Source organism: Ptychodera flava, chromosome 1 (genome assembly GCF_041260155.1).
Source record: "Ptychodera flava strain L36383 chromosome 1, AS_Pfla_20210202, whole genome shotgun sequence".
Classification (NCBI taxonomy): domain Eukaryota; kingdom Metazoa; phylum Hemichordata; class Enteropneusta; family Ptychoderidae; genus Ptychodera; species Ptychodera flava.
Window position 1 is genome coordinate 22781337 of NC_091928.1, and position 22600 is coordinate 22803936.

At 37.0% G+C, this 22600-nt stretch overlaps 1 protein-coding gene across 1 annotated transcript in view; it reads left to right on the forward strand.

Annotated features, from left to right (window-relative positions):
- Positions 1 to 22600, forward strand: part of LOC139133189 (solute carrier family 45 member 3-like) — a 32734-nt gene that overhangs the window by 3845 nt on the left and 6289 nt on the right. Inside the window, exon 2 of the mRNA XM_070699626.1 lies at positions 17004 to 18347. Coding sequence (XP_070555727.1) covers positions 17186 to 18347 — 1162 coding nt within the window. The 5' untranslated portion in view covers positions 17004 to 17185. The remainder of the gene's footprint in view (positions 1 to 17003; positions 18348 to 22600) is intronic.

The window sequence follows — 22600 nt, forward strand, 5'->3', positions numbered from 1 at the left end:
CCGATTTTATTCAAAGTTGGTACAAGGACATTAACCTATGTCATACATATGTAAGTCAATTTGCTTCATGATATGATCCAATATGGCTGCAGGCAGCCATTTTGTTACAATTTTTCATTTCCTTAGCCAAAACACGGGCACGTCTCAACCGATTTTATTCACCGATTTTATTCAAACTTAGTGAAAGGACGTACATCACAGACCAAATTCATGAAGAGGACTCTATCCTCTCTGAGGGCTTGTAATCAAAGTACCATTAACAAGTGGGGACTGTGTCATCTACGATGACTTGTTTTGGTAGAAGCTATTGAGTTCGCTACGAGCGGCGGTCACAAATTGTCGTCTGACACCGCGTCAGTGATACCGTCAACATATTGCCGTCAGGTCACAGTAAATGAAATTTTGAATAAAGTCCTTATTTAGCATTGAATTTAGAATGTGGGGAGAATAATGATTTTGAAAATATTCTTTCCATTGTTCGCTACGATTGCATGTAGTTTTAACGAAAACTGCGCAGTTGTTTCTAGAAAAAAAGTACATTTAATGAACGTATGAAGTGTACAAGTTTTCGGACAGACAATATTTAGCATAATTGTGTAAACGTAGTAAGTGACTTACCGCGTAAAAACTTGACAGGTAAATAATGTCGTACGATGAAATATACTCGCTATTGTATTAAATAATGCCTGTGCGATTCTAATACAAACAAAATATGCAATGGAAACAATTATAAGTAATACTCACTGAACAAACTTAGCGAAGTTAGCCACACCGTACGATACAAGGTGCCGAAAGCAACACACACAGAGGCAGCCCGTGTCCGATATCTAGCGCTATACACGTCGAAATATAGTTGAGTCGTCCATAGATTAAACATAACTAATTATCATGAAATATTCTTTATATACAGTTTTCTAAACACATCGAAATTATAAATTGGTGGTTTGAAGTTTCAAATTATCAATACTTAGCTCCTAATCACATTCCAAACACGACGTCCGATTTCTGGGATTGCAGTCCGATTACTACGCCATCGACATGGGGTCAAAACTTTGGCAACTTTGACCCGAAATATCACTCCCGTCGTATCAACTGAGTTTGAGAATAACCACAATAAAGTTTCGAAAGGTATGGTAATAAGATTTCGTATTGCTGGTCATTTACGAAACGACTTTAGGCGAAATTTACTACCCTGTCCGAATTCTGTCACACTGAGTGTAATGTTTCGGAATGCAGTAAACTTGATGCAAATTTTTTCTTCTGTTGATATGGTGTTGTGTGAAAACATTTACGTTAATATGGGATTTTATTTTTAAGAAAGTGGCAGACGAACAGGTTTTAGATTCATTCCCTGTATCTGTTAGTCATTCATTGCTTAAAACAAGAATTTATTTAGTTATGATGAAATAAAAACACATGATCCTGGTAACTTATCCGCCCTATACCATTTCTGCTGTCAAGGACCTTTTGTACTATTTTACAAAGAACATGTCGACTTCATAATTTTTCTGTGTCACAGTGAACAAAAATTGTAGCACCAACAATTCTTTTACACATTTCTGGCAATATATAAAGAAATCTGTACAAATTTATAAATCAGTAGAATAAAGAAGAGAAGCGAGAAAGTTTCCCAACTGAAAAATTCAGCCAAGAGTCTATTTAATCAGTGTAATTTTAGGAAATAATTGCATTCGACGAGGACAGAAAAAGCCAAATTGCTGATATACAATGTGCTGATTCATATCATAGGCAGAATAACTGTGGTCATAATCTGTCATTATTTCAACATTATCACATACCAGTATAAAATTTATTGATAGGAGAGGCAATTCTCTGATCGTACTGTTCCACGTGAGTGACATGTTCTAAGAGCATACTGTATCGTGTATTGCCCACACGTCGGGTGAGACCTACTTTTCTGCCAGAAGGATAATATAAGTTTGTCCTGGTTGTGAGAGGTTGACAGAGGTATCCCAGACTTTGCATTGACACTGTAGTGTGTAAATATGTCAGCAGATGAAGCTAATAAAACTGTTCCTACCTTTGTTGCAGTCTATTAATCCCATTAGAGTAGAGACCTGCAAATAATAGAGCTCATTAAAGAGTCAAATCTGATGATAAGGTTATTGATAAGTAAAATGATCAAGATTTTCAGTCAGACAGACATAAATATCTTTTTCTCAAGAGCCTATTAAATGTTGATTTGTAAGTGACTCACAACATGCAAATCAAATACAGCTTAAGTTGAACCCTTGGAGCACCAAAGTCAACTTTAGTCGCCTTCATCAAATGTACCCAGTCAATTTTTTCAGATTTTTGCCAAAATTTTGATAAAAAACTGTAGCCAATGAAATGTTTGGTCCAAAATAATCAAAAAACACACAGAAAAATTCATAAAATTAATAAAATATTGCACTAAAATTTTGGTGGGAAAATTACAGCACTCAATGGGTTAATACAGATTTTAATTAATGTCCCTTGATTCAGATTTCCCATGCCATGTGTATAATCATCACTATGCTCCAAAAATTGAAAAACACTAGGGATTGCCAATTTACATAACAGTACATGATTTGCATATTATTTTTTGTTAAAATTATTCTTTGGTGTGGTTATCACTATCAGTATATTAATAGATTGTTCCAAAAACAGAGTGGTGGGTCATCCCTCTTCCTGTTGAGAGCCCTGATTATCATGTCCTATGCAATGAAAATTGTATCGTAGAAGATAGCAGCATATACATAAATTTGTATGAAATATGCTAATATTACAAATTATGTGTACGCAATATCAGGTGACTAAATGAGTTTTTAACCCTTTGAGTGCTGTAATTTTTGCCACCAAAATTTTAGTGTAACATTTTCCCAATTATTGTGAATTTTTCTGTAATTTTTTGATACTTTTGGACCAAATAGACATAATATTTCATGGGCTACAGTTTTTTATCTAAATTTTAGCCAAAAAACCTGAAAAAAAATTGAATGGGGTATATTTTATAGAGGCGACAAAAATTGACTTTGGCACTCAAAGGGTTAATTAAACCAATAAATGAAATGGCAGGGTTACTAGGGGTCATCATTCATCATCACATTAGAGGCAAGGGTTTACCTTTTGCAGTTAGCATTACAAAGTGAACTGTATTTGATAAATTTATGATTGACAATTGTGCATACTTTTAGTAACTGAAAACTCTCATATACTGTCCTTATAAATTCAGCTCAAATTCTAAAACTGTGCAGGTTTTCCTGTCAGTATTGCGATTGTTTCCTGCAATCCTCAGATTAGTCCACACAATGATATACACGTAATCTGATCAGATATCAGATCTCACAGGATGTTGTGTTCTGAACTTTAAGTCGGTTTCACTCTCAACCAATGTTCCATTGTTCCATTGCAGTCAAGGGAATACCTCAGAACAATGGTACAGCTACATGTAGGATAGTTTATAGAGAATACCTGCCAGCACAACTAGCAAAACCGATGATCCCTTTTTTCCTCAATAAAAATAGTAACCATATGGTTTTAAGTGATAGGAATAAATCAACCTGTGGTACGTATTGGCAACAAGGACAAGTATTGGGGTGTTCCAAACAACTGAGCTATTAAACCCATATTTTCTGGTATAATTGCTGTTGGTGAATTGATGTTGTCATTGAATAATGGCATTTTTAACCCTTTCATGTCCAGTGCATAGCAGTTAAGTTTTATTGCAGAGAAAAACAATATTGTTGAACCAAATTTACATGTGAATGAGCTGAAGATATACGGTATACCGGTATACAGGAGAATTTGCTGTCTTCAGCCGGTAAGTTTGTGTGTTGGCATAAGGAGATTAGCTCGGCTGCGCCAAGTTGTCATCTGAAAACTTTGATTCAAATAGTTTTGTAGAAAAGTAAAATTAACGGTTGTACCGGTAGGGTTGATATCAAACATAAATGTAGTTGTTTTGTAGGAAGACTCCTCAAACCTTACGGCTGTTAAAGCTTAATCTGTAAATATTGATCAGGTCTGTTATATCTAGATAACAAGTCTGACTTCACTGAAAATAAAATTGATTTTTTGGGGGAAGAGGTACGTTCATAAGTCAAAACTCAACCTATCCACAAACAATGAAGTCCTTTGTGTAATATTTATCTCTGTTTCGGTACACAGTACGATGGATGTATGTTTTATCGATTCAAAAAGGTTTTTAAGTCTTTTGGTATGTGGGTCTTTAAATAGGTTGTATTATTTGAGGAACCTTCCCAAACTCACGTATGACAACTGTTTGCCATGGTTCTGCTGAGTTTAGATTGATTTGGCATTTGCACTGGCATAGTTTAAACTGGGCAGAAATAAATATTGATAGATATGTAGGGTAGGGGTGGATAGTATTGGTGTAATAATTAGCCCTAATTAACCCCCAGACTACTGCAATATAGTAAAATTGCCATACCATGCCATGCCAAACATACTGTGACTCGCTGTGTATCACATCTCACCATCTGGCATCAAGCTATACATATAAGTACTGGTAATTCCTAATGGCACTGGAAAATTCCGGCATTAATTGTAGGTAATCAGGGGGTGAAGATCTTGTGCATGTACATGTAGGTAGCATTCATTTGTTCCAGGTATTTTTAACTTTTTGTTTTGATTGTTGATTGTTGTTGTTGCTAATTGGCATTGTGTCTTGCGGTTGCTGTGGTACATTGTGAGCTTTCTAGAAGAATACAATAGTCACACACTGCTCTGCCCTGCCATGGGAATCAAGGTTTTCAAAGTCTGTGGTATGTGCGGCACTCCTGTTATTAGATGGCAGATAACAGTTTATATGTCATAACAGTTTTACGTTAACAGAATGTGTCAAATGATATCCCAAACAGTAAAATAAAACTGTACCCAAGTAAACTGTAGTGCACCCACCTATCAAAGTCAAACCATCCACAGAGCCGAAATAAAATGGCTGTTAACATTTTTTCTGATAGACAGAATTTTGATCGCACAATAACACATCAAAGCAGCTAGTAAATTACCTTCAGCTCCCTAAATGACGTATCAAAATTTTGAGGAATTACCATATTTCAGAAGGAAATTAACAGTCAATTGCAGTTTTTATCAGTTCATAATCTAATGAGTTTAGTAGTTACATCAGGAAAACTGTCAGCAAGAAAAAGCTGAGTGTCCTTGAAACAAGCAGACCTTTCTCTGGTAAAGTAAGAACGTAAGAAGGTTATAGAATGTGTCAGCCAGTATGTATTAATGATGGAGGAGAGAGGGTTTTGTGGTTGACCTCTTGACCTCTTACAGGATGCTGAAAAGCATCGTATCTAATAGCATGGTGATATGTTTTAAGTGTGATCTGCAGAAGTGCTACTCCCCAGCAAAAACACTAAATAGCAGTTTAAAACTGAAACTTAGACTTGCGTTGCTGTTGATCACAGTGCAATCAGTCTGTCTCATATGTACCGGTATATGTTACTGTAGATAAACAAACACACATAGGGATTTCATGTACATCATCCAAGGCATCTGAACAATATTGCTACCACTGTTCCTGTAGAACTACCTGCATACCAGTGTGCCCTCTAAGCCAATATGACACGCCATGACGCAAAAAAATTCTCTGTGACGCAAGAAAATTTTGAGTTGAATAGGAAATAATACATGGTGACTCAAGAAAAATTAGCAAATTTTCAAATTGACTCAAGTTTTCTGTAATCCTGTTAGAGGGCACACTGCTGCATACTATAATGTGAAAAATTCAAGCAGGTACATCTCTTGTGTTTTAGGCATGTCAGGGTTGGGCCAAGAGATTGCGGGGGGGGGGGGGGGGGGGGGGGAATCAAGCAAGCTTCTCATCATAGTTTATCACTTCCTGTGAGAAAACTAATAATTTTTCATGAAAAGCGACCTCCTGAATTATCAGCATACGTTCTTGCATAGGATTTTGGTATTTTTGTTCTATTTCTTGATCTGAAGTTGTAGGGCCAAGATTCTTTCCAGGTCAAGTCCTCGTAAAACTGAAATGATCTCGACATGACTTTACACTTGCCAAGGTCAAGTCACTAAAAATCACAATGTTTATGGTGTCTCTGGGAGGCAAGCCAGTGGATATCATCGTGCTTGAGTGAGTTTTTTAGGTGTCTTCAAGACTGTCCCCCTTAGCATGTCATGCTTCACTGCATTTGTAACTTGACCTGGTAGTGACCTACGACCCTGTTGGGAATTGCAATAACCTTTGACACGGTCTTCAATAATTCATGAAGATACACAACTTTCCCATGCATATTGTGATACATATCATTTCACAAGTTCAGTAAAATATCTTTCAACCAGTACATGGATTTTAAAAGCCTGAATTTTGAATCAGCTTTGTAAAATGCAAACATCATGTGATGGCTACCATTAGATGTACGCAGATGTGTTTGACATGAAAAAAAGTGCATGATATACTCATGTGAGTAGAATTCTATTTGAATTTTGGCAGAGAATTTTTGGCAAAAAGGCCCATGTTTGCACTGAAATAGCTGCATGGATTTTATAAATAAAGTATGGTTATGCAACGTGAGGTGTGGCGGTCACCCCATCACGAATATGCAGTCGAGGTTATCAGGTTTTCTCCAGAGTTTCACCTGTGTGTCATTTACAATTCATTGATATACTGTAATGATATGTGTGCTGTTACAGACAGGCAAACACAGTGTAGGTACACGATACATTTGTCCTTCCTTTGTAAAGATATTTATACACACAATGGTATACTAAGCCCACTGTAAATTTCTTTTCACGTTCTGCTGGTATTTTTAATTCCTAGATTATGTTATTGTAAAATGGGAACAAAAGGATGTTTCTGCCACTGTCATACTATGGTTTAACCCAAAGTCAATTTTTGTCACCCTTATAAAATATACCCAAGTAAATTTTTGTCGGATTTTTGCCAAAATTTTGATAAAAAACTTTGGCCAATGAAAAGTTATGTTCATTTGGTCCAAAATTATCAGAAAAATTACAGAAAAGTTCATAAAAATTGGTAAAATGTTGCACTGAAATTTTGGTGGGAAAAAATACAGCACTCTAAGGTTAATTAATCGTAGGTGTTGGCGTAGAGATAAGCCACATTCCACAGGTGTGTGAGGTCACACCCTGTAGTTTTAGTATTATGCTTTGTCATATACCAGCTGAAACCACTGTTATTGTCAGGGTCCGACTCAACTGCTACTGGGGACTGATCTGTCTTCACCACAGAGGTAAGTGAAAGGATAGAGGGCTCTTGTCAGTTAATTGTTGGAAAAAACGATGAAATACCAGCAACATAACAATCGGTGCTATTGATATGCAAATTTCTGGGGGATGTCCTTCAGAAATTAGTGTTGAGTGGTAGTAATTATGTACATTCACAATAATGATTACAATTACTGGTACATGTTACAACTGTAATTGTAGAATTTTATATGTAATGGTTATAACTATTACATATTGAAAGTTGCAGGTATGAATATACAACTTCTATACATTTTGATTCCAGGTACCGGTATGTAGCAGCCATGTACTATAAAGTGACAAGTAACGTTCAGTGTTTCTCAATGTCTGAGTAAAACAAGTTTATTTTTGTACTTTTTGTAATCTTGCTGATGCCATTCTCATCTTGAGTTTGTTGAACATCAATTGCAAGCATAACCATCGAATAGCAAAAACAAAGTTTTATAATAATATATTCAATTTGATGTTATTTTGCAATTTTCAGCTTTAGAAATATTAGAGGCATACCGGCTGTAAATCTTGATAATATTTTTGTTTTGTTTAAAAACCTTGAGTCCGTCTCCTTCTCCTGCCTAAGATATGTCAAAACTCATAATATCATACTTGTGAACACAATGCATTGTGGACAGTACGTAGCGTTACTGTAGACAAACTTACCATAATCTGAGAATTAATTTGTGAACAGTAACATATCTGCATATCCGATATACCCGGTATACACACAGTTGAGTTGAATACTTTACACTTGGACACAACTTTTTTGAGCAGAGAAGGAGAATGTGTTCTACAAACAGAACAAACAATATTGAAACCACAGTGGGCCAAACATAACCAGCAAGGGAGATTTAAAACTAGGCTATCTATTCAATTGGAGATCACAGTTATTCCCATTGTATAGATCCATTGTGAGTTTTAAAATGCCCCGACCTTTGACACAACCCAGTGTTGTCAAACACATGCTCATTGTAGTACTACAACAGTCAAAAAAGGGTGTGGTTACAAGCACTCTACTTTGAATCCAAAGAATTATAAGGATGGATGTATGCTTACATGTGTTGATAAACTAAAACCAGGCTTGTGGGGTACGCTATACATGTACCGGTAGTGTAGAGTAATACACTGTTGTATAAGGTTATAATATGTTTACTGGTGTACAAGCTGTGAAAATAACAGTTTAAAGAAAAATTGCAGACTTTTCACAAAAATTTAATGTGTTCTCATACACTACTTGCAACTGCCTATACTTTTATTGCCACCTGTTACTGAAATTTTCTACATTGACAAATGTGATGTGTGACTGAGTTCATCAACCAGCCGTCAGGATTTCATCACGTTTTATGGAACTTGTATGGACTGATTAAAAATCAAAATTTATAGGTATGTGCGGGGTTCTCCACAAGGGGATTTATTAGGGGTGGGCCACCCCGTCTGTTTTTTTGGAGCAATCTATTCATATAAAGAATATATTTCCACAACAAAATAATATCATGCATTGTTATGTAAATTGCCCACCCCTCTGTTTTTCCAAACCATAATGTTGGACTTCGTTCATACAGGCAAAAATTGAAACGTTTCAGCGACTTTATTTGTGATTTGTAAACACAGGGGATTAATAGTTTGGGTCCGCTCGTGTCCATACTCACAAAATTAAGCCATTGTTTTGATATTTAAGACGTCTTAATGCGCCCTCCTCGAGTTCAAAAGGTGTGTTATGGCCAAGCATACTGCATAACAAGATGGCTGAAACGAACGACGTCGTACTGGCTGTAAAGAATGTGAAAGAGGCTCCCCACCGAACTATCCAAAATGTTTTTGTGTCGAGTTTGTGTTTTATTCGTTTCTAAATTGTGTTCCTACATTCTTATCCGATTGTTTGTTTTAATAAAAATGTTTGTTTCGCCTCGCCATAAGCTTTCCTCACACAAACAAAACATTACCGTCCACACTAATCCAAACTTCCCTACAAATATCCGAGGCGAAACAAACATTTTATTAACACAAACAATCGGATAAGAATGTAGGAACACATTTTAAAACGAATCAAACACAAACTTAATGACTCAATCGAATATTTTTGTTCCCAATTAATAAATCATAAAGACAATCTCAATTCTCGGTTTATGGCAATTTTTGTAGACTGATAAAAGTCTTTTCATCTTCAACATTCCATTCTAATTTCACCTACGGTATATAATATCCTAACCTCCTGTGACTTTCCTTCTAAACGTTGATTTGCCTTGTGCACAAAGAGATGCTGTATTTTATGCCAAACGATGAAAAAATATGTGAAGAAATAACCATGTATCAGTCAGTACGGCACAGTAAGTGAGGCTACCCACAATTCTCCATGATCTGTACACACGGAGATCACTCACTGAACTGAAGCAAATTTCTTCTGTACACAGAACAACTCGGTCCATATTTCAAAATTCTGGCAACATAGTTCTGATCATCATAATTTTCTGATTTCTCACTGTGAATAATGAGAAGATCAACCCTTTTTCCACGGAGGAGATAGCAATTTTGTAATTTTGTCGACATAGATTTTTGACAGCCATACACAATATTTTCAAGGAAACTAAGGGAATAAGTGGCATCTGTGTTGGCAAAAGAAAGGGTATTGATTTTTTTTAATGTTCGTAACAAAGGAAATTTGCATGTCTGACAGGTGGTATGATGAGACCATCTTAGTTGCTGATAACTTTATCTTGACAAGTGTGCAATTTTTAGCACCTCCAAACATCGACTTCTCATTCAATTTACTCTTGAATTTTAAACATAATCAATAATTTTGGAACATAGTTTTAACAAATAATCCTGAACTAAAATTGTAAGTTAAAAATTGTTAAGAAACTGATAAAATTGAACAAGCCTTTAGCAAAAAATGTCTGAGTGAACAAATCAAGGGGAATTGTGGGTAGCCTCACTTACTGTGTACGGCAGGCGAAACCCGGACGGCCATACCGATTGGAGACAGAGCAGAGTAGATCGAAACGCAAACGGGGTGTTATTATAGGAAAGGCGGTGAGTTATTTTACAGCTGAATAAAATGCTGTCTCTGGTTGTGTAAGTCTGTTGATCGAAATATATATTTTGTTCCCAGTTGATTAATCATGGGGGATGGCAGTCTCGATCTCCCCTTTATGGTTCGATATATTACTGACTCGTTCCCTCTCATTTTGTCAATCAATGAAAGCATTTTCGTCTTCCATATTCAATATTACTTTGACCGATGTTACATCCTGACCTATACTGTCATTAGTTTTGACCAACGTACAAAGATATTGCCCATGCGTCCGGCTGATGAGATGTTTTGCAAAACGGTGAAGAAATGGGGGCCCGGGAGACATCGATGTCAGTCTTTCCGGACTGTTTACATGTAGCTAATAGGGGATATCAAAGGAGATGAATCAGTTAGTTGAATAAAACATAACTTTTCGGACTTATTTTATGTCAATTTTGTCAATGTCGGACTTTTGATTAAAGAGAAACCATAATCACCTACAGAGATGTCTGTATTAAACACGACGAACAATTGGGAATAGTTTGTTATGCTACTGTCGGTCTCAGTCGTGGTGTCTCTCCCATAAAATTTCGAAGCTATAGGTCTACACTTGTCGTTTCGATTCACAGGTAGCGGTACACCGATGACCAGATATTGTACTGTTCTTAAAACTAGTCTAAGCAATTTTACGACACTGCACTATTTGCCATCTTGTCTCCCGTGAACGTCCTTGAATCTATGGACGTGACCATTGTTTTACTGCGCCCATTAGAGTGTAAACCCTGTTCGTTACCAGCAGAATACTTTTTAAAGTTCTGTACATCAGTGTACACTGTGTGTATAAGCCCTAAACCTAGTTTAATTCAATTATGGAAAGGTATTAGTAAAGAATAAAGGGTCGTTAAAGTTGCTAAAATTGCGATAAAAAACGGCACTTTTTACTCAAATAGTCCTATTCACAAGCTCTATTGTTTTAAATCACGTCCATGGTGTGCTGTTGATTTTCATTCTTTCGTGCAATTTCATTCGCTTGAAGCAATTATCCTTTCATTTGACTGCTCTGTGGGACTCTTCTGAATATGTGTTTTGGATAAAAAGAACTCTACAGTGAAAGACATAAACTTCGACGGTGATAGGTATACAATATCGGTTCTCGACGGTGATAGGTATACAAAAATCGGTTCGATGTGTGAAGATATACAGATTACAAGTTATTTTAGAAGTTCTCAAAACCAGTAAAAATAATTCTGCGCGCCACTTATTGATAATTTCTTCTTGTGAACGTCCTTGAATCCGTGACCGCGACCATCGTTTCGAAGTGTTCGACGGTGGATGATCGGTAGATTAATGAAATAGCCAGCGGGAAAAAATAGACGACTCGCTCTCACCAGCGGTCGAGGTCGCAATGAAAAAAAAATCGAAGTCTCTGAAATCGGTATCATTGCTCCGCCATGTTTATTGTTGGTTGTACGGCCAGTTTAAAGTCACAGACTTTCTTCAAGGTAAAGTTCATATAATTGCCATACCGCGAAGTTCCCTGTGCATTTCAATATGTCTATTTGGAAGCAAAAGCGCCACGGACATTCGATCGATGGTGATGAACTTTCTCCAGGGCGTGACATGTCACCAGTTACGAACTTTACCGGTTTTCGATACGAAATATGCAATATATTATCAGCGTTGTTCACGTTGTGTTTTGAGTTTGATATGGAATATAACAGGAAAACACTAACAATTAGAGTGACGATAGAGGCCATGCCCGATACGGAAAAATTGACATCAACTACTTGCAATGAGCAGTGACCTGAAACTTCAGACTGATATATAAATGTCGACAATATAAAACATTGAAATGCCGGAGAGAGAGAGGGAGAGAGAGGTTTACGCTGTCGCGAACTGATTATACTCTTTAGGATATGACTTCGGTGTAGACGATACACAGACATCGAAAATGTACACCTACTTTCCAGAAATTCGACTAATCTTATAATAAAGAGTGGAACAAATCCAAAAGTGTTGGTGGAAGTAAATCTTCAGATGTTGGTTTTCTAAAGTTAGATAATACTTACAGAAATATGGTCGTCATAGTCTTCTTTTAAAAACTATTATCTTCAACACCACGTTTCTTATGATCGGTGATGTCATTTTTTATTATTTTTACAAACTTTCAATGCATCAAACGCTATAAGACTATCTCATCTGCCTGTCAAGGAGTTACAATATATTTCCAAGGGCTGGCACACGATGTCAACTTACGTGTCGTCCGTCGAGCGGCCGGTGGCAGTCTCACAGATTGTTCCGTTTGTAATCGCGGCCACTTTGATTTTGATGTGACACCAACGTGCGTTTGAGGTTTTTTTGTTACGAAATTTGTCGACCTCACAAAATTTCACAGTCCATGCTTTGAAGCAGTCTCAACATGGCAAAAATGTCTCGCTTAAATTTCATCCTCGTCGTTCCAAATTAATTTCGACCACTAAATTATTTCGGCAGTTTTAATTTCCTATTAATTCGACGTTTTTCAAATCGTAATGAATTTTTTCTGGTCGAATTGATAGGGTTTTTGGTATCAAGCTTATCTCTTCGTCGGACCAGTATACCGCGAGATGTAGTACTGTGTTCGGCAGCCATGGCGAAAGTGAATATTGTATATTGGTTGTTGTTTGTTTTATGTTACAAATACCTGTCGCGTGAGGGCGTTTGAAACGCTTCTGAAGCGGCTCAGTCTGTCCACACAGCGATTTGCGGATAGAGTTAATCCCTACAACGGCTCTGGTCGGGCGGCCGACTAAACCGTCTCAAATCTGAAACGCTTCAGAACATTTCGGAGTGTCCACACATAACTTTCTGTGTCAGTATTGGCCCAGAACCGTTTCAGAGACGTTTCAATGGCCTGTGTATGAACGGCATATTGATGTACCAGGCCTCAGATTGTCTTGCCAGGAAATTTACTAACTAGATTACAATTTCAATGGAAAACAACAGGCTTTAACACCTCCATAATTCCCTTACAGACCAGAACGAACTTTATCTCATGGATCAAGTCCCTGACCTTTAAGTACTGGACAAATTGGCATGATTTTTGGAGCAGAACAAGAGACTGCTTTTACAAGTAGAACAAAAATACCTTTTTGGAATGCATAATCACCAAATATTAACCAGAAAGGCTAAACCAAAACTTAGAATTATTTACCTATTGCACATACTTTGTATGACTGGAATGTCTTGACACATGACCAAACTTAGTACTGAGATAGCGGCGAGCTTTGTGAGCTTATCAAAATGTGACAAGTTAAAATTCCTGTTTGACAGCTGTTGCACTCCAGTGTAGGTAGAAACATTGGTGTAGCCGATGTTACATCATGCAAGCTTCCATTGCATATATTATTAACATTTTGAAAACTGATCAAAGGTGACGTGTAAGCTTGTAAAGGTTTAATTCAACCTGTAAAACTATGAAAAGTTATGTATTGCATGCTGTTTTGTAATGCAAATGTCACCGTAATAAAAATCAAAAATACAATACCGTATCAAAGTTTTTTTTTACATTTATGTGCATAATGAGAACATCTCCTTTGCCTGTAGAATATTCCATGCTTATCATTGAAAACTGCAATGTGGTTATTTAAACCACAGCATCGTGAGAAATACCGGTAAAAAGTCCTTGATAGCACTTGAGTTACAGCACAATACCAGGCAGTGGTGACCGCCACCAAATCCCTACATGTACCGAAAGTTCCAAGTACATGTAACCTCATCTTTGAAAGTAATAGGGGCAATGTTAGTGCATGCCTTGAAATTGAAAGATTTCAACTTTTGCCTGAACTTTCCACAAGGAAACTATAAAAACCATTCCTTTTCGAGATCCAGACTAAATATCACTGGGTTCATCGTACAAATTTGGCTCTAGAGGAACAAATTACCCAAGATTTACCGATATTTCAAATTCACAAAATGGCCGCCATCCCTGTGGTAGCTCTGTGGTCATTTACCCAAGAAAAGCTATTTTCACCATTTATAACTCGCCCAATTTTCTAAGAAAATGATAAAAATAGTACAGGAAAATGCCCATGTAATTTGAATCATGGGAAAAAAGCCCCAAGCTTGGAGCTTGCATCATGTGATATGGAAGGGACCATCTTCGGATGGGTATGGCCCCCACATTGTCCGCTCACAGTAATGCAGTAGTAAACAGCAACACAAAATCTGACAGTGGACAGTTTATCATATGTGATTCACCGTTTATGCAAGGATACTCAGTATAAACAAAAGTTATGTAAATACGCACAGCCTGGTTTAAGCATGGTGAGTGGACAATGCCATACCATGGGAAAATGGTGCCTTCCATATCACATGATGCAAGCTCCAAGCTTGGCGCTTTTTCCCATGATTCAAATTACATGGGCAACTTCCTGTACTATTTCTATCGGTTTTTGTAAAAATCGTGCAAGTTATAAATGGCGAAAATAGCTTTTCCGGGGTAAGTGACCACAAAGCTAGCACATACATGTAAAAATCATCCTTGGTGAACTTCCCCTTTAATAACTCCAATGAGGAAAATGAAATTTTTTGATATTCACAAAAATGAGCCCGTGAAAACTTTTATTCACTCCACGAGCTTCAAAATGAGCCCCTACAAATCATAACAGTAGACCAAAAATCTGTCGCAAAAGATTGAGAGTCCGAAGATCTGCCTCTGAGACACATACCACTGTACCATAGTACAAGGGTGAACATCTTTATTTTCATCCATGTACAGAATACATTCTGACCGTTAGAATAATTTATCAGTCCAAATAGATATATCCTTTGTAATACTGGTACAATTACTAATGATCAATTACCGGTGTTTATGTCTAACATATTTTGCTCTCCTTTGTTAGTGATAATTAAGCTCTATCAGCTGCATTTATATTCATTATTCATAATTTTGGTTAAAGCTGTAAAATACAGTTTCTTTTATTTTTGCAGGGCTGAAATTTTGTTGTTCAATGCAATTCAGGAAGAAGAATAATAGAATGTACGGAATACTTGTTTTATAAAACAAATGTAATGACAATGTTATCAAAAGTCAAGGTTATTGTCACTTTAATAAGAAAAAGTCGGTGTTTGTTTTACCATGGAATGCAACCCATGTTCAACAAAATTTTATATCTATCTGCTGCAGGTCAAATATAACCACCACCTTGGAATATGAAAGATAAACTAGAAAAATGTAGTAAATGAAGTAATATATAACCAACTGTTACTGGTGACTGTCATGCATTCCTACTGATCTGGAAGACAATTATTACAACCCTTCAACTTGTGATAACCAGTAGAAAACAACATTGTTGTTTACAGAAAAATATGACAGAAGTCGCCTTATATCGCAGGATACATGCACTTTAGAAACTCTCACTATTATAATGGAAGCTTTAAAGATTATATTCCACAGATACCTAGAAAAGATATCATAGATAGAATATCTCAAAACAGGCAATTATAGAATTGCAAGTATTCTTATCTGAATAAACCAAACATACCGGTACCAGTATAATTTCAAAAGCCAATATGGATCAGATCAGGGATCAGATATGGTTTTTAAGTTAGTTAGAGAGTTAGTGGTCAATTCAAGCTGAGGTACACTTAACCTTATTGTCTGGTATCTTCAGGTTCTTTTATTTCATTGATAGTAAATTGTAGAAGACGTAAGTATTGGGCTTTTGGTTTTTTTCAAGTAATTAAAATATGTTTGTCAAAAACAAACAGTGACTGGGTAATATCTGTATAGCAAACACAGTAGCTATAAAATGTGTATTTCAGTGGCCAAGTTCATGTTAGAGCATGTTGGCATGAACTGACTTGCTACATGTATACTACTGTGGAATGTTTTGTCAGCATTGCATGTAAATTGTAGTACAGTACAGGCTGAAAAATATGAAAAGACTGGACGGCCTCCCATTTCTTTTACTTAGAAGGAAAAGTACTTGTACTGTGAAATCTGCACGCACGAAACAGCTGTCTGCATCAGAAGAAATTTTTCATTCAATCCATCATTCAACAGATGGAAACCTTGTCAAAGGATTGAGATATCACCACTCCTGCAAATGGGAATCTCACCCTTTCACCACAATGGTTTGGTCCAACCCCCTTTTTTTAATTGCGAGTTTGGACCTGTATACAAGGCAATAGGGTGAGAAGGCTGGAAGGCACAACACCATGATCACTGTCTAAAATTCATGCAACATTAGATCATGACGCTTGTATCCTGGTTTGTACCCTTTCAATATCATGGTTTGGCCTGAGCCCATTGTTATCAGTAGTAAGTGAGGACCTGTTTACACAGAATTGGGGGTGAGCAGGTTCAATTACACTCTCCTGATAGTAATCCTGGCAATGCTGTACTGTATTAACATTACCGGTACCACATACTCTTTGAATAATATTAAATGCGATGTACTTAAAATATAGTGTTAACAAGGGCATCTAAATTGGTATTACCCGCTTGTCTTGAATGTTTTATCAGATACAATTTCATGTCCTGTTTGCAAAATTAAAATTTCCTGTATGATATTACTTCATAGACAGGATTTGAAATAATTGATTTCTGTATTTATTTCTTTTCAGCGTCCAATAATTCATATACACGTAATTGTTATAGGCCCTATCATGACGTATTGATAATTTGGCTTTTAGGTGACGTGTTTTGCTTATCGCTGTCAAACAACTCTGGCCTATTTCTGACAACGGGGTATTTTTTTTAAATTTTTTCCAGGGAATTAGAGTGATCCGATGAGTGTTTGCTTGGATTAATGTCGATGCAGCTGGCAGTGACTTGATTGGGTGCAGGCAGACAGCATGTACAACTATATAGAACTGCATCATCTGCTACTACGCAGCAGTTAGATACCACAGTGGCACATCAACAGAGCCGGGGGAGATAGAGAGACGTCAAATATGCCAGCTTCAGATACAGTCAGTATATTGACAGCCACGCCGTCGCTAGGACTGGGCCATGATTTCCGACTGTCCTACCTGCTGTCACTCAATTCAATAATCTGCGGCTTGGAGCTGTGCACCTCTGCCGCCTTCAGTTACATCCCTCCCATGTTACTCAAGGCTGGATTCTCCGAAGGCTCGATGAGTTTTGTAATGGGGCTCGGCCCCGTCTTTGCCCTCATTTTGGTTCCACTGCTGGGCGTCTACAGCGATCAGTGTACAAGCCGCTACGGGAGGAGGCGACCGTTCATTTTCTATTTCTCCGTGGGGACCATCGTCACCCTGGTGATCATTCCCTACGGAAGCGCCATCGGGAAAATCAGTTTGGCTCTTGCCGTGATCGTGCTTGACTTCTGCACTCAGGCGTGTTACACACCGTTTGAAGCCCTGCTGTCAGACTGCTGTACTAACCCCCAGCAGCACAACAGATGTTTCACCGTGTTTTCTTTCATGACCAGTATCGGAGGCTGTATCGGCTACTGGCTGACATCCATCGACTGGACACAGACAAGGTGGGGTTTACAATTTAGCAAACCTGAGAAAGCTGTCTTTTCAATTTTGTTAGTCATATTCACGTCAGCCGCGGTTACGTCACTCTTGTTGGCAAGAGACACACCAGCAAAACCATGCAGCTCCACAAAACCAGCAATACATAAGCACGATACTAGGACTAAAGACATGAGTGACCTAACTGAAAAAATCGACAAATATCTTCAAAAATCGAGCATTAGTAAATTTGGCGAAAGCAAATCATCCAATGGAGATTTGTCAATGAAAATTCTAATATCAGATGGTCCGGTCTTCTACGGCAACGACATTAACGGTAGAAATCTACTTCACAATCTTGTTAAAACAAGGACGAGAATCTCCAATGTGGGTTTGCTGTCTAGGGCAGCCCGTAAACTGTTGCCAGACGCGGTTGTCAGAAATATACAAGAGCTTCAACAGAGCGTTATAACAATGCCCGCTGTGCTGGCTCGACTCTGGACAGCTCACTTTGTCACAACCACGGCTATCATGGGATTTAAGTTATTCTTCACGGATTTTGTTGGGACGGCCATCTTCAACGGAAATCCTGATGCGGCCGAAGGCTCAGAGTCACAAAATCTTTACGATGCAGGTTTGTTTTCAATATTCTATTCGTCATCAGCCCTCTGGTCATTTTCATTGATGGAAATATCTGACCTTCGTCATTAAAGTTACAGCAGCTGAAACTTTTATTGATTTTTTTCTTACTATTTTTGTTCTTTTTGTCAACAGCATTTACAGATATACGTGTAAAATACATGTACACTGTTGATTATTGTTTACATTTGAATTCTATTCCCGACCAGAATTCACATGTCAGCAATAACAACGCACTCTACACATGTACAGGCTGAGTTTACAAGCTGAGTACTGTGTATTTCAACATGCTTTGGGGAGTAGAACAAGAAATCACAGTTGATATTTAAAAACAAAAATAAATGAAAAAATAGAACTAGTGATAGGGTTACTGTATATTGGTACATGTACATATGATAGTAAAAACCTAAATTTTGATGTATTCTCTCCATTTTGAAATTTGCTCCCCCCCCCCCTCCAAAAGACAAAATTTCTTCAAAGATTATTTGCTACAGACACAGCGTACAACATGATTTTCCAAAACAGACGTGCGGGAAGATGCTGAAATCCTAAAAATTCAGCAAGTCCAGTTTTTATCCTTTATAACAATGTGGTCAAACCACTGATAAATAGAGAGTATTTTGAATCACTTCTGATAACACTAGGGTTAAACCATTTTTTGAAGCAAAAATGGTTATTAGAGATTGTCACTGACATAATTAACCCTCTGAGTACCGAAGTCAATTTGTTTCACCTAAAAAATATAATGCAGATAAATTTTTTCTCAGATTAAAGCAAATTTTTTCCAGATTTTTCTCACTATTTTGATCAAAATCTGTAGGCAATGAAAAGTCATGTCCTTTTGCTCCAAAATTATCAAAATAATTAAGAAAAAATTCATAAAAATGGGCAAAATGTTGCACTAGAATTTTGGCGGGAAAAATCATAGCACTCAAAGGGTTAACCTTTGAACCTTTTCAAAAATGTACCATCCAAGTTAGTGGAAGTATTGTATATGTGGCATTTTTTCACACCACCATCATGATATTTAATACCTTTAGTATTTATTTAATCCACAATTTTATGGTGTCATTCTCGTTTATGTTAAAAAGAATTTTTTTATGGCTAGCATTGGTGAAGGGTTATTGTATTTGCATCAAATACAATAATTCTCAGCTGTCATTTATTGTCTGTAGAATGTTTTCCATTTATAGCGACGTGTCTCTAGTTCAAAGAATGAGTCGCTGTAACTTTTGATGATTTTTTTGCTATTTTCGTTTCGTACGTCACTCGCAATGTCTTGTATTTCTCCCCAAATCATGTTGAAACAACTACTGTTTAGCCTGCCGCGTGCCTTTACATGTACAGTACAGTAGAGTTCATCATTACTGCTTTCGTTTGAGTTCTAGTCCAGGCCAGAATTCACTTGTCAGCAATAACAATGCAGTCTACACATGTACAGGCTGAGTTGACAAACTGAATACTTTGTACCGGCATCCCAACATGCTTTGGTGAATAGAACAAGAAACTGTAGTTGACATTAAAAACAAAAATGACGAAAAATTCATCAAAAGTGACAGCTTCTGTCCCTTTAACTTTTCCATGACAACCTGGAGATGATAATTGCATGCACCTTATAGCAATTGATGTTTTTCTAATTCTGCATGAATCTTTGCTTGGACATGTCATTTATTTACAATGTCTAAACTCTAACATTTGCTTTGAGTGAGTTCTGTTAGAAATTTAATGACATCCGGCATGTTGCATCCATCCTGTTTCCATGACAAGATCATGTACCCTGTGGCACTTCCACAGTCACTTTATGGATGGTTCCCATGGAAGTTGTTCCAATCTGGGGATACAGTTACAGTATGAAAGGACAGGAGAAATGTTACCAGGTCTCCAAACCATTCATCTTGCTCCATAACTGTAGGAAAAAGTTTTAATTGAGGAGGCTCGCATAATATCTTGCATGTACTGCATGTTTTGGAAAGAGAGTTTTTATCTAGAGAGTTCTATCAAAGTCTCATGGTTTTGACTGAGTTCCACTTTTTGCCAACGAACGTTTTCTACCGCAGCTGATGATATTTCCCCCCCCCCCCCTCCTTAATAGACAGTGTAAGGTTTTTTCCATCACTTTAATAACAATAATGAGAGTCCACATTGTGGATGTAATGAGGGTTTATACGGCACAAGTGTGATGTATGATGAATGCAACAGCAGCAGGCTTTTTAACCCCATGAGCGCCAAAGTCTATTTTTGTCCCCTTTACAAAAATCCAAGTCAAGTTTTCTCAGATTTTTGCCAAAATTTTGAGAAAAAAACTGTAGCCAATGAAATGTGATGTCCATTTGGTCCAACATTATCCAAAATTACAGAAAAATTCATGAAAATTGGTAAAATTTTGAGAAAAAAACTGTAGCCAATGAAATGTGATGTCCATTTGGTCCAACATTATCCAAAATTACAGAAAAATTCATGAAAATTGGTAAAATTTTGCACTAAAATTTTGGCAGGAGAAAATTACAGTGCTCAAAGGGTTAATTTAATATTCACAACTCTTGAAATTTTTGGATAATTTCTGTAAAACTCCCCAGCATTCAAACCGTCATACAGAGCGCCAATGATTTGAAATCATCAATAAAACCTACCGGTAGGCTTGATTTCAAGTCTGTGCATCTCATGGAAAGAAAATTTTAAAAGTCATAATTGGCAGATTTTCTGACATGATCGGGCTCACGTTTACTTGAAAATATTTCATGTGTACAGATACAGTATCTTGAAATGTTGACAGTGACAGGGAAAGTGACTGACTTCAACAAAGTGATATATGGTACCAGTATACTGGTAAATAGAGTGATACACTGGTCCCAGGGTTCGAAATTTATTTTTTTTGTTTGGTGGTCAAGTTTGACCACCAGATTCAAATTTTGGTGGTCAATTGCAAAATTTTGGTGGTCAAAAAAATTGTCATTAGCAGAGTGCATGTATGACAAACTGAGTAATCAAGAAATGACAATTACTGCTGATGACATGACATATTATTGCATTTTTTGGACTATTATGAAGTTTTGTAAGAGTTTTGTACCTTGATCTGTGTCACTTTACTGACTAGACGAAATTTGCAAGGAGATGTTATGCAACTTTTGCAGACGTAATCACAATAATCATAGCAGTAAACAGTAAAACAAAGAGAGACATTGTCTATCCAAAGGAACACTCAGTTGAGTAGTGGAGTGGTGTTGAATGACTGACATTGAACCACAGCGGACGGACTGTGATTGAACACTCAGACAAGACGTGTACAACATAACTGCATATCTATCCCTGAGGACAATATAATATATTGTTTCTGGATACTCCTGGCAATAAACTGTGAGAGGCATGTAAGACTTACAGCTCTGCAGTGCACTATTGTGACCTCCAAAAACTTGGTGGTCAACATTGACCACCCAAAATAGAATCTGGTGGTCCAAATGAGATAATTGGTGGTCTTTTGATGCATGACCACCAGGTATTTCGATCCCTGCTGGTACAGGTAGATTTCAGAAAACATTTTAGTGTTAATGTTACCCCTGAAAGAAAAAAAAAACTCTTTAAAAAGTTGTCCCCACAAAAATACTTCCAAAGAATCAGGGTCTTGCAAACTTTAATATTTTATTATTGTTTGTAGTCAAACAAATCATTGTGCAACTGAATCACTTGATGTCCTCCTGTGATGTAAGACTACCCTGTTCTACTTGCCAAGTTATCAGTGGCTTCTTCATATTAGTATGTGCCTCGAAAGTGAAAGACTTAAACTTTTGCTCGAACTTTCCTCAACAAACTTTTAACCATTCTCTTACCAAATCAATAATATAAATTGGGTTCACCGTGCAAAGTTTGGAACTAGCGAAACAAATTATCCAACATTTTGCGATATTTGAAATTCAAACTGGCCGCCATTCCTGAGTTAACTCAATGGGTGAAAAATTAAATTATGCATATTCAAAAAACTAAGACAGTGAAAGTTTTTCTTTCTCCAAGAGCTTTTAACCCTTTCACCCCCAGTTCCCTGTGTACAGGTCCAACTTTACCATAGAAAACAATGGATTTGGGACAAACCATGGTGGTGAAAGGGTTAAATGAGCCCCCACAAGTGGTAGATCAGAAAAGAATTGTTGAAATTTGAGAGTCTGACTAGCTATCCCCAAGGCATGTTCTATATTAACATTAAAATATTAAATAAAATATTAATATGATTAATGATTGGCCGAGATTTATATTTGT